Consider the following 13,901-nt stretch of genomic DNA (forward strand, 5'->3'; position numbering starts at 1 on the left):
ATGGAGTGAGTAGACAAAAGGTTTAAGTATCTATAATTCCACTGACCAAGGAGAGTTCACAGATTTTAAATGTTTACTTAAATAGGGTGTTCAAATGGCATAGCTAAGCAGTACTAATGCCTTTTTGATTTCCTTACTCCCCTGCTTGTAAACTCTATCTAAAACAGGAACTTCTTAACCTGACATTTACCTAAAACTGAAGTTATGAGCTGAGTCCTCTGTCTGCTTTTCCTATGTTATCTCTTACTGCTATTTCTATTCCAAGAAAGACATTCTGACTCTATCCAGACATTCCCTCTACTGTCACATCTCTGTGACATTCTTTTTTTTTTTTTTGTGGTTTTCCATTTACCATCTTTATATTTGACAACATATAAATCTTTAGACTAGATTTTTGTTTTAAAAATATTTATCTATTTTGGCTGCACCGGGTCTTAGTTGCAGCATGGGAACCCTTAGTTGTGGCAAGCGGGATCTACTTCCCTGATCAGGGGTCCCCTGCATTGGATGCAAGGAGTCTCAGCTGCTGGACCACAGGGGAAGTCCTAGAGTAGATTTTCCAAAATTATTTCTCTAATTAGCTTCTTACAAAAATATAAAAAAGCTAAACAAAAACAGTTACACAGTCATTATACAAAATGTATTCTATAAGAATATGGAATGCTTCACGAATTTGCATGTCATCCTTGCACAGGGGCCATGCAAATCTTCTCTGTATCATTGCAATTTTAGTATATGTGCTGCCAAAGCAAGCACTCTGTATTTTCTTAATGTTTCTTCCCACAGAAATGCATCATTTCTCTCCCTCCCTGTTTCTGAGCTAAGAATACTTTCTAAATTTCCAGATACAGCTACTATTTATTTACATTCAATATATTGTTATCTAGTGTTCTTCTAGGCATTAGGCTTAAAGCTTTCTATACATTGTCTAATTTAATGCTTAAATCAACCCTACAGGGGAAGTGTTGCTGTCCTTTTTTGCAGTATTGAAAACTGCGATGTAGGCACCATTGCCCACCCCATACAGACTAGGTTCAGAATAATTCAGATTCTTTAACCAGGAGATCACAGTTTATGAGTCCAAAATCCAAGGTCTACTGGTGATGTGGGGAACACGCTTTCCTCTCTTTCCAAGCTGGTTTTTATAGTGTTGGCGAAAGTTATGGCTATTGAGCATCATAGGTATCTGGAAGTAGAGATCCTAAAATGAATGAAATAGCCTTCTCTCCTTGAGGTCTCACAGTTGCTCATTCCTTCAAGGAGAACGTATTTTTTCGCCTCCCAATAGCACTGTATCTATAACATTTTAGAGACATGTATCATATTTTAAGCTTATTTAAAATTTTTATTTTGTTCTTAATTTACGAAATGATTTTCTTATCTTTCCATCTAAAATAAGATACAAGAAAGTAGAGATATTACATATTACTTCTTCACTATTTTTGTAGTTGCTAGTACTCTTTGCTTACATAAAATATTCTGAGAACAAATGATCACTGATTGGAATGAATGGAAAATTCACAAATGTATGCCTAGTGATGGTTTGGTGGTTTAGTTGCTTGGTTGTGTCTGACTCTTGTGACCCCATAGACTGTAGCCTGCCACTCTCCTCTGTCCAGGGGATTTCCCAGGCAAGAAGACTGGAACAGGTGGCCATTTCCTTCTACAGGGGATCTTCCTGACCCAGGAATGGAACCCAGTTTCCCTGCATTGCATGTTTGCCTAGAATTATACCTAAAAATACCTAAAAATGTATGCTGAAGAACAATCCACTATGTCAGTTAAAAATCTAAAATTTACATTTACAGTGCTAGATACGAGATATATTACAGTGAATTTCCCATTTAGAAATGTTTCAGGTATGACAAATGAGAGTAAACTCTTTCCTATCTTAGGCCCATCAGCAACAGAATCTGCTTAAAACCATACAAAGGCTGGGGAAAAAAATCATACCTGTATATTAATTTACATATTATGCTTAAAATATCTCAGTGAGGCAAACTGGGTATATTGTCATCATTTTCATTTTACTGGCAGGAAAATTAAAGTTGAGAAAGGTTAAGTAACTTTCCCAAGATCACATGTACTAGTGCAAAACTAGTTAAGTTAAACTTGAATTGATAAGTGACCATTCTGTTATGGGATGTGAAGAGATGCATTCCAGGTGTCTTGTAAATAGCTAGCTTTCTTAGTATCTTTTAAAATGCTTAAATATATGAAACATCTCTTTTATTTCCAAGGTTTTCAAATGTTGAGGCAGCTTTGTATTTTGATAGTGATTTTAAAACTTAAATCAGTATTTGTGATCTTCTCTTGAAACTTTTCATGTGTATAAGAAATTACACTTTAGATAAGTACCCTGAGATTAATATTGATAATCACACTCTGTTCTAGTCACCCTTCTTTTCCTTTCCCCAGGGGACTATCATTTCTCTGGGTTTCCCAGAGACACATGATAGAAAGCTTTTCTTCCATGTGTTTTCTAATCAGATGTGAGAAAAGCAGTAGGTCATTATCTTTATAATGTGCAGGAACAGTATTTTTTTTTAACTTTTAATTTTGTATATACAGTATGTCAATTAACAATGTTGTGATAGTTTCAAGTGAAAAGCAAAGGGGTTCAGCTGGACATATGCATGTATCCAGTCTCCCCCAAACTGCCCTCCCATCCAGGTTGCCACATAACACTGAGCAGAGCTCTGTGTGCTGTACAGTAGGACACTATTGTGTGTACATTTAAACATAGCAGTGTGTACATGTCCATTACAAGCTCCTTAACTCTCCCTTTCCCCATCCTTCCCCTCTAGTACGCTTAAGTTCGTTCTCTTAAGTCTGTGAGTCTGAGGAACAGTGTTTTCTATTTTGTCCCTTGCCCATGATTTAACATCCTTCTAGGATGAAACTCCTAAAGCAGGAAATATATATCCAAGTTAGAGCTAACTCAAAAGGAAACTGAATATTTTTCCAGGAATGTGATGGGAACTTGCACTTTTTTTTTTTTTTTTGTCTGGGGATATAAATGAGCAATCTGTCACACCATGGAAACTCTAAATACCTGCCATGGGAATTTATCAGGTGTCTTACATAAATGCCACATATAATTATAAACTATAGAATATTTTGCAGACATTATGGGTACTTTATATCATAGATGTGGGAAGTGAGGTTTAGAGAATTTCTGAAGATTGTTATTATTTACACAGTTAGTTACTGAAAGAATAAAAACTCACTCCCAGTTTGGCAATATTGCCTCCAGTACCAGTTTTTAATTTTTGAGGACTGATGATTTGTGATCCTCATGAACTATAAATACCATCAGTGCTATGCTGTGTTTTATGGTCTTGGTGTTTGATTGTACCAGTACATGCTGTTCAAATGCTGGGTGTCCCGTAGAACCACTTACAACCTTCTTCTTGTACTAAGTGACAGGTGAAAACTATTCCCCAGGGAAGCCAGAAGATATTGTCCCAGAGAAACTTGTGGAGCCCACAGTGAATATGCCCGTTTTCCTCCGCAGGCTCACTTGCCAGGCCACACCAAGCAGATGACCGCAGCGAACCATTCCCAGGTGACAGGTTTTGTCCTCCTGGGGCTCTCTCAGGTATGGGAGCTCCGGCTTTTCTTCTTTATCATCTTCTCAGTTGTGTATCTTATGACTGTGACTGGAAATCTCCTGATTGTGGCCGTAGTGACCTCTGACCCACGCCTGCACACAACCATGTACTTTCTCTTAGGCAATCTTTCTTTCCTGGACTTTTGCTACTCATCCATCACAGCACCAAGGATGCTGGCTGACTTGCTCTCGCGGAAGCCTGTCATTTCCTTTGGTGGCTGCCTGACTCAGCTCTTCTTCTTCCACTTCATTGGAGGCATCAAGATCTTCCTGCTGACGGTCATGGCGTATGACCGCTATGTTGCCATTTCCCAGCCCCTGCGCTATATGCTTATCATGAATCGGACAGTGTGTGGGCTCCTTGTGGCGGCCTCCTGGGTGGGGGGCTTCATCCACTCCATTGCACAGGTTGGACTGACTGTCCAGCTGCCATTCTGTGGGCCTGACAACCTGGACAACTTTTACTGTGATGTGCCTCAGCTGATCAAGTTGGCCTGCACAGACACCTTTGTTTTAGAGCTTCTGACGGTGTCTAACAATGGTCTGGTAACCCTGATGTGTTTTCTGGTGCTCCTGGGATCCTACACAGCGCTGCTAGTCATGCTCCGAAGCCGCTCACGGGAGGGCCGTGGCAAAGCCCTGTCCACCTGTGCCTCCCATATTGCCGTGGTCACCTTAATCTTTGTGCCTTGTGTCTATATCTATGCACGGCCATTTCGGACATTCCCCATGGACAAGGTGGTCTCTGTGCTGCACACAATGGTCACTCCCATGCTGAATCCTGCCATCTATACCCCGAGAAACAAAGAAGTGGTCATGGCCACGAAGAAGCTGTGGAGGAGGCAAAAGGACCTTCTGGGTCCCCTGGAGCACTGACCTCCAGATGAGCAGAAGCAGGGAGCTGAGAATCTGAGCTATGCTTCAGTGTAGCAACCTGCCTCAGAAGACCCACAAAGTAGCCAGAGCTACAAGTACGTCTGCTGCTTCTTTACTGCTTTAACTTCAGCTAAGTTCTGCTGATCTGAACTTTTAACAAAGCTAGAAAATGGAATCGAGGACTTCCTTGGTGGTAAAGAATCTGCCTGCCAATGCAGGAGACATGGGTTAGATCCCTGATCTGCGAAGATCGTGCATGCTACGGAGCAACCAAGCCCATGTACCACAGTTCCTGAGCCTGTGCTCCAGAGCCTCGGAGCTACAACTACTCAGCACGCGTGCCACAACTATGGAAGCCCAAGTGTCGACAAGAGAAGCCACTGCAAACAGAAGCCCATTCTCCGCAACGAGAGAATAACCCCCACTCTCCACAGCTAGAGAAAAGCCTGTGTGGCAACGAAGACCCAGCACAGCCAGAAACAAACAAACAAACAAATAAATAAAAATTAAAAAAAAGAAAGTGGAATTGAGAACTTCTCCCAAGTTTCCCCTAGAGAAAAAGCCTCCAGAGTTATTCAGAAATGATGGTTAGCTCTGATGACACTTTCCCTTACGATGTTGGCCCTACTGAGAACATTCAAACTGCAGTATGCATGGAGGTGGTGCATCTGTATTTTCTTTTCTGATTTTGCTTCTTGGACACAAAATACATTTGAGGAGCTCAAAAGTATTCTAAAATTCCAGCAGACTGGAGGGATCTGTAGGTTAAAATAAATGTCAGAAGTCAAATCATGATTTCAGGAGGCTGATTGAATTTAATGTTGATGAAGAGAAAAGGAATCATCTTGGGCAAAGTTCTTTCTTCCTCACAGTTTCTTAAAGTCATCGTCTTCTCCATCATTAAGTAGTATTTGTTAAGAGCTTACTGCGTGCCAGGCATTACACCAAGTGATTTAGTTTTATTGTTTACTTTCATTCACTCAACATTCTTATGAAGTTGGTACCCTCTGCATTTCCAAAGTGAATCAGTTGCAGGTTAAAGACATAAAATAATTTACTTAAAGCCTCAGAGCTTGTTTCTGAAATTTTTCCATTTAGTTAACTTTTGAGCCCAAGTTCTTGATAATATCTAAGACTCTCAGATATGAGAGCATATGAATGGCAACCACTCTAGTATTCTTGCCTGGAGAATTCCATGGACAGAGGAACCTGGTGGGCTACAGTCCATGGGGTCGCAGAGTTGGACACGACTGAGCAAAAACATCTGAAACCCAGGAAAGAACATCAAATTAGGATATAAATTGGGAAGAGAGATCATCCTCTGGTTGCTAAATAAAGAGTGGTATAAAATAATACATAAGCACCCCTACTAGCTCTACTTCAAATTAAGAAGGTGTGGAGAAATTATTATGGCCTTCTTCTTCATCACCTCTGTTTTCCCCCAGTACCCTATCTCCTTGATCCAGGTTCCTGCATTTCTTGTCACCAAGGTAATCAGTTAGCTTCTCATCTATGTCAGAGACCTGTGCATTTTTAAACTCACATCCATATATAAGGATCAATTCAAAAACAAAGCAAAGCAATGCTTCTTTAACTTCTTGAATGTATTTAATCCATCGGTGATACCCTCCATGGAGGTGGGATGAGATGAGGATGACATGTGTCTGTGATCTTAGCAGTAAGTCATTATCCATTGCTTAGTAAGTAAATTAATTAAATTAACTGACAGATTAACTTACTAAGTAAGTTGATTAAATTGTTAGTAAGTAAATTACTCTAAGTATAGTTCCCCTCCACAATAATAGGCAAACAGGGCCTAGATCATGGGTCAGACTTGAAAGGGGAAAGGCAAAGGATTAGAAAAGAGGAAGTTGGGATATTGTAAGAGAAGACGTGACAACTATGTTGTCAAACAAACTATGTTGAGCAAACAAACTGTTTATAGAGCGTGTATTTTAACGGAAAGAGAATTTCAGAATCAGATGTTAAGCCAGAGTCCTCTTTCAATGCTTGTTAACTTAGTAGCAAAATCTAATTATCTTTTTATTATATTCTGAACTTGTAGCAAACTTTAATTATACAAGTTATATGTGCAAATAGATTGTAGCTTCTCAACAATCAATGTAATTTTCCTAAAAGTGTCCTCTAGCCAATAGTAGGGAAAAATAGCTAAAATTTAGGCCAGTTTAGTACACTTAGTTTTATGTATAAAGTCAAATAGTTCCATAAAAGAAGTGGTCTTATTTATTTATTTTTTTTTCCAGAAAATAACTCAGTCCTTTAGAATTTTTGTGGCCTCTCCTTCTTTCCAATTTTGTCCCTTTAAAAGAAAATTATTTATTCATGGCTGTGCTTGTTCTTCACTGCTGCTTGGTCTTTTCTCTGCTTGTGGCGGCTGGGGACTATTCTCTAGTTGTGGTGAGCAGGCTTCCCGTGGCAGTGGCTTCTCTTACTGCAGAGCACGGGCTGCAGGGCATGCAGGCTTTAGCAGCTGCAGTGCTCAGGCTCCAGAGCACAAGCTCAGTAGCTGTGGTGCATGGGTTTAGTTACTCCACCACTGTGGGAGTTTCCCAGGCCAGGGATCCATCCCGTCTCTTGCATTGGCAGGTGGATTCTTTACCACTTAGCCACCGGGAAGCCCTTTCATTTTGTAAAGTGATATCAAAGTGCACAAAGGAGGAGTGCAGTTTACCTGATCCCATGGTGATGAAGTGAGACAGGCCTTGCGTGCACACAGTGTCCTCTGCTACAGAGTGGCTGAACCTGGACTGCTTTCTGGTTTTATGACTGGACACCAGAGTAACTCCATGTCTGAATGTTCTGCTGACCCCGATGCTGAAGTCTGTGACTAACAGGCTGACATTTGGTTTCTCTGTTTGGTCAGGCTGGGTGATGAGTCTCACCTAATCTCTGGTTTGGGTCATAGATCCCATTGAGTCTGTTGCTCTTTTCCCACCCATTCCTAGGCCAAGTTTTTCACCCCACAGAGCTTAATAGTGTGACCCCTGGCCACTGTGAACCCAGGACACATTCACTTGCTGTCAGCTCAGACCCCAACTGAATCCCTCCTCAGCAGAATATGGGCTCTTGGGGTCCACCCATTATCACAAGGAAATTGAGGGTGCTTTAAAAGCTATATTGCCAGCCCATCCTTTGCCTTACTACCCTGGTTCTCTCAGATGACTTTAATGTGACCACATACCAGGTTGGTTTGTGGACAGCCTGTGGGACCAACTCATTCAATGCCCTATACGTGAGCAGGAAGAGGGCTTCTGCCCTCAGCATTCCCTTTAGTCTGTTCTCAGAGGCAATGCAGTGATGGAATACGGAGACACCCCTCTGACCCTCTGTCCCCTCTACCTATGTATTCTTTTGTTTCCTGTCAGTATTTTGCTCTTTCTCTTTCTGACCAGGACCTTATAGGTGAAACTCTATGTTCTGGTAAGTAATCAGGCCTGGATCCCAGTGTGTCAAAGAGACATTAAAGAAAAACAGAAAATCCTTTTCACTCTGCCAAACTCAAGTTTCATGACTATTATCTTGATAAAAAATCAAAAGAATCAAACCTAATAGGTGTCTTCTTTGTTTCTGTGTTTTCTCTGTGTATCTATCTATGAGTCTTGTTGGGAAGCCTTTGGATTAGAAAGATTAATGAAACCATGATTTAAGGAGGGAATCTAAATGCTTCAGCTTATTGTTCATAGACTATTTTCCCTTTGTACTACTGACGGGTTCTTCTTTTTGTAAGTAGAATGGCAGAAGTTCTGGAAGAGTACAGAGATAATATGGGAAGCAAATGACTTACTCAGTGTTAGCATGTTTATCGGCATATGCTAAGAGTTCAGGTAGGATTTACTTGCATTGGCTTCCCTGGTAGTGCCAGTGGTAAGGAACCCGCCTACAAATACAGGAGACATAAATGACCTGGGTTTGATCCCTGGGTTAGGCAGATCCCCTGTAGGAGGGCATGGCACCCCACTCTAATATTCTTCCCTGGCCAGAGGAGATTGGCGGGCTACAGTCCATAGGGATGCAAAGAGTCAAACATGACTGAAGTGATTTAGCACACAATGACTTGCACTTAAATTTAGGAGGCTGAGAAAACTAAAGAGATTTTAATAATAAAAATAGTGTTTTGAAGATACTTGACAGATGTGGTATGTCTATCATTTCTTTCTTTAGGAGGGGAGTGTTGGGGGATGTATTTTCTAGGGTTAGCTGAAATAATTAGTATAGCACAACTGGTAAAGCAATAAGCAACATGTTGACACCCTCCTCTTACTGTTCCTACAAAAATCCTTAATAACCCTTGCTCCCATAATAGATTGTTATGGCTGAAGTTGCCCAAAGGGTAGTGATAGTATTTGGAACTTAGAACAGTGAGTTGTTCTTGAAACAGACTAAATGTCTATGCCATTCAGCATAGGCAACTTAAGCACCTGCCATGTCCAGAGTGCCTGCTGGTTTTTCAGATGAGTTGCCTGAGACAAGGATAATATTTCTGGTCTTTCCTGTAATATGCAGGAGTCTTCCCACAATGTCTACTTACACATATTTATACGTAGTGTCAGGCACTGCATCAATTTGTCTCTCATCTATTTCTTTCTATTTATCTATCATGTATTTTTATCTATCAATATTATCACCAAAATATGATGCTAACAATGATACTTGTAATCATAATGTGTTAGTAAAAGTGTGTTTTGAATAGACCTAGATGTAATTGAGGTTCTTTCAGAGTCATACAGAGTCATAGATTGCTAGAGCTGAAAAGATATTAAAAATTATCTAATTTATGGTTCCAGAGATGGGCTTAAGTGCTCCATAAACAATCTAAAACTATATACTAGGTTTTATGTCTGTATAAATTATTTGGAGTGAAGAGGGCATATAGATTTATTTATTTATTTATTTTTAAATTTTATTTTTACTTAATTTTACTTTACAATACTGTATTGGTTTTGCCATACATTGACATGAATCCACCATGGCTGTACATGCGTTCCCAAACATGAACCCCCCCCCACCTCCCTCCCCATAATATCTCTCTGGGTCATCCCTGTGTACCAGCCCCAAGAATCCTGTACCCTGCATTGGACATAGAGTGGCGATTCGTTTCTTACATGGTAGTATGCGTGTTTCAATGCCATTCTCCCAAATCATCCCACCCTCTCCCTCTCCCTCAGAGTCCAAATGTCCACTCTACACATCTGTGTCTCTTTTGCTGTCTCGCCTACAGGGTCATTATTGCCATCTTTCTAAACTGCATATATATGTGTTAGTATACTGTATTGGTGTTTTTCTTTCTGGCTTACTTCACTCTGTATAATCAGCTCCAGTTTCATCCACCTCATTAGAACTGATTCAAATGGATTCTTTTTCATGGCTGAGTAATACTCCACTGTGTATATGTACCACAGCTTTCTTATCCATTCATCTGCTGATGGACATCTAGGTTGTTTCCATGTCCTGGCTATTATAAACAGTGCTGTGATGAACATTGGGGTACATGTGTCTCTTTCAATTCTGGTTTCCTTGGTGTGTATGCCCAGAAGTGGGATTGCTGGGTCATAAGGCAGTTCTATTTGCAATTTTTTAAGGAATCTCCACACTGTTCTCCATAGTGGCTGTACTAGTTTGCATTCCCACCAACAGTGTAAGAGGGTTCCCTTTTCTCCACACCCTCTCCAGCATTTATTGCTTGCAGACTTTTGGATTGCAGACATTCTGACTGGTGTGGAGTGGTACATCATTGTGGTTTTGATTTGCATTTCTCTGATAATGAGTGATGTTGAGCATCTTTTCATGTGTTTGTTAGCCATCCGTATGTCTTCTTTGGAGCAATGTCTATTTAGTTCTTTGGCCCATTTTTTGATTGGGTCGTTTATTTTTCTGGAATTGAGCTGCAGAAGTTGCTTGTATATTTTTGAGATTAGTTGTTTGTCAGTTGCTTCATTTGCTATTATTTTCTCCCATTCAGAAGGCTGTCTTTTCACCTTGCTTATATTTTCCTTTGTTGTGCAGAAGCTTTTAATTTTAATTAGATCCCATTTGTTTATTTTTGCTTTTATTTCCAGAATTCTGGGGGGTAGATCATAGAGGATCCTGCTGTGATTTCTGTTGGAGAGTGTTTTGCCTATGTTCTCCTCTAGGAGTTTTATAGTTTCTGATCTTACATTTAGATCTTTAATCCATTTTGAGTTTATTTTTGTGTGCGGTGTTAGAAAGTGATCTAGTTTCATTCTTTTACAAGTGGTTGACCAGTTTTCCCAGCACCACTTGTTAAAGAGATTGTCTTTACTCCATCGTATACTCTTGCCTCCTTAGTCAAATATATATAGATTTAAAAAGAGATTCTCAAACAGATGCATGATTCCTCCAAATTGTAAAAACCATCTGATTCAGTTATTTTATTTTACACATGAGGAAAATAAGGAAAATGAGAAAATCATTTGTCAAGTGCACTGGGCAAGTAAGTTGGAACAACAGGAATACTGATCTCCTTTCTGGTTCTATACTTTCCCCCCTTCCCCCTCCAAATGGCACTTCTTAAAAATAGTAAGAACAGAGCTGCATTGATTGGCTCCTACTTATCTTTCCATTCTCAGGTCTTCCTTCTCTTTGCCCCAGGTCTATCATGTTGCATATTTTTCATTTTCCTGAATATGCTTGGAGCACCTCTGGGACTCTGTACCTGCAGAAGTGTTATAGGGACCACCCAACACCCCTCTTAACCTGGCATACTTCTCTGTGATCTAAGGTGAGATAACACCTCAGGAAGTGTTCACTGTCCCTTTCCCTCTGCGTTAAGTGCCCTTCTCTTCTTTTTCCCATAGAACCCTTGGCTTTCACATTGTAATGCTTATAACCACTGTGGTTTCTTTTTACTACCCTGGTTCTACTATACACTGCAAGATCTGTGGGCAGGAAGTGTATTTATCAATTTTCTTCTAAATTACATGTGTACTGTTAATTTCTCTCAACCTCCATTGTCAAAAGTCTTAACTAGCCCATCTGTTGTTGTTACCTAGTTAATTCTTGAAAATCCACATATGCCTCCCTCTAATCAATGGTTCCCACAATGCAGATTGATCTTTTAAAAAATGCTGGAGAGGGTGTGGAGAAAGGGAACCCTCTTACACTGTTGGTGGGAATGCAAACTAGTACAGCCACTATGGAGAACAGTGTGGAGATTCCTTAACAAACTGGAAATAGAACTGCCTTATGACCCAGCAATCCCACAGCTGGGCATACACACCAAGGAAACCAGAATTGAAAGAGATATGTGTACCCCAATGTTCATCGTAGCACTGTTTATAATAGCCAGGACATGGAAGCAACCTAGATGTCCATCAGCAGATGAATGGATAAGGAAGCTATGGTACATATACACAGTGGAGTATTACTCAGCCGTGAAAAAGAATCCATTTGAATCAGTTCTAATGAGGTGGATGAAACTGGAGCCGATTATACAGAGTGAAGTAAGCCAGAAAGAAAAACACCAATACAGTATACTAACACATATATATGCAATTTAGAAAGATGGTAATGATAACCCTGTATGCTGCTACTGCTGCTAAGTCACTACAGTCATGTGCGATCCTGTGCGACCTCATAGACGGCAGCCCACCAGGCTCCTCTGTCCCTGGGATTCTCCAGGCAAGAACACTGGAGTGGGTTGCCATTTCCTTCTCCAATGCAGGAAAGTGAAAAGTGAAAGTGAAGTCGATGCGAGACAGCAAAAGAGACACAGGTGTATAGAATAGTCTTTTGGACTCTGTGGGAGAGGGCGAGGGTGGGATGATTTGGGAGAATGGCATTGAAACATGTATAATATCATATATGAAACAAATCGCCAGTCCAAGTTCAATGCATTATACTGGATGCTTGGGGCTGGTGCACTGAGATGACCCAGAGGGATGGTATGGGGAGGGAGGAGGGAGAGGGGTTCAGGATGGGGAACATGTGTATACCTGTGGTGGATTCATGTTGATGTGTGGCAAAACCAATACAATATTATAAAGTAATTAACCTCCAATTAAAATAAATAAATTTATATTAAAATATGATGTGAGCAGTCCCTTGTTTAAAACTCTTCAAAGGCTTTACATGTCCTTTAAAAAGAAAGAAAGAAAGATGCCTATAAATTGTATTGATAAGATCTTGTCTGCACTGACCTTAACCCACCTCCCCAGTTCCACTTCTTTACAGCATTTGTTTCTCTTAGCCACTTCTTTCTTTGCAAATACTGCTCACTTTCTCTGAATGCTCCTCCATTAATTTTTCCTGGTTAACCCCTTCTCAATCTCAGGCCTCAGTTTAAAGATCACTTCCTCAGAAATGTGCTGTTCTTTGATCTTTAATCCAAATTATTTGTCCTTATTACTCTCTTACAAAACTCAGCCTTTTTCTCAAAAACATTCCTCACAACTTACAACTACATGTTGACTTATGCATTTAAGATTTTTTTTTTTTGTCAATCATCCCGATGATACTATAATTCCATCAAAGTGAAGCTATGTCTTCCTTGTTTTCTACAGTATCCCCCAAGGCTTAGTGCAGAGCCTAGATCAGGGAGCAGCAGCAGAGGTGGCTCTGGTGCAGCAGTGAGGAGTCGTTTAGTCTCAGCTTTGTGCACAGCCTGACCCTAGACTTGCCCAGTCATGTGGGCAAGTGTCTCTTTAAAATGTGTGCCCTAGACATCTCCCTTGGCTCACCCTAGTCCTATCCCTACCTAGTTCAGTGCCTAAAACATATTATTTAATAGTATTTCTTAAATAAATGGTTATCCCCATATTTGGAGTCTATTAGGTAGACTTTGACTTGGGAATTAAAAATAGCTAAATATTTCTTGAAAGTCTCCTGGAGAGCAAGGAGATCAAGCCAGTCAATCCAAAAGAAGTCAACCCTGAATATTCACTGGAAGTACTGATGCTGAAGCTGAAGTTCCAGTCCTTTGGCCACCTGATAAGAAGAGCTGAGTCACTGGAAAAGACCCTGATGATGGGAAAGATTGAAGGCAGGATGAAAAGGGGATGGCAGAGGATGAGATAGTTGGATGGCATCACCAACTCGATGGACATGAGTTTGAGCAAGCTCTGGGATATGGTGAAGGACAGGGAAGCCTGGTGTGCTGCAGTCCATGGGGTCGGAAAGAGTCAGACATGACTGAGTGACTGAACAACAATAAATAGTTTTTTGGTCTCAGCATTTTTCTTATGTGAGATTATTTCAGGAGCTGCTAGTCACATAAAGAGTATAACACAGGAGAATCAAACAGCTAATAAATATTTGTTACCACAGCTAGAATTTGATTTTCCGATACAGGGATCCTGGGTAATCTTATTTGTCATATCCAGCCTAGATGCAAGGCCTCAGAGGGTCTTTACTCCCCTCTAAGCTGCAAATCTGA

General features: G+C 40.5%; 1 protein-coding gene and 1 non-coding gene across 2 annotated transcripts; one reads left to right on the plus strand and one right to left on the minus strand.

Annotated features, from left to right (window-relative positions):
- Nucleotides 1-649: 649 nt before the first annotated feature.
- On the minus strand, nucleotides 650-756 carry LOC114110185 (U6 spliceosomal RNA). Its single transcript, XR_003586513.1, has one exon. It is a non-coding gene; the product is annotated as a U6 spliceosomal RNA (small nuclear RNA).
- Nucleotides 757-3,544: 2,788 nt separating this feature from the next.
- LOC101121725 (olfactory receptor 4D5) lies at nucleotides 3,545-4,489 on the plus strand. The gene has a single exon (XM_012101810.3). It carries the CDS (start codon nucleotides 3,545-3,547, stop codon nucleotides 4,487-4,489), a length of 945 nt encoding a protein of 314 aa, XP_011957200.2.
- The last annotated feature ends 9,412 nt before the right edge of the window (nucleotides 4,490-13,901 follow it).

This window comes from Ovis aries, chromosome 21, assembly GCF_016772045.2.
Source record: "Ovis aries strain OAR_USU_Benz2616 breed Rambouillet chromosome 21, ARS-UI_Ramb_v3.0, whole genome shotgun sequence".
NCBI lineage: Eukaryota > Metazoa > Chordata > Mammalia > Artiodactyla > Bovidae > Ovis > Ovis aries.

Excerpts from the sequence above, each read along its gene's own strand:
- LOC101121725 (XM_012101810.3), top strand. The coding sequence starts at position 3,545 with ATGACCGCAGCGAACCATTCCCAGGTGACAGGTTTTGTCCTCCTGGGG.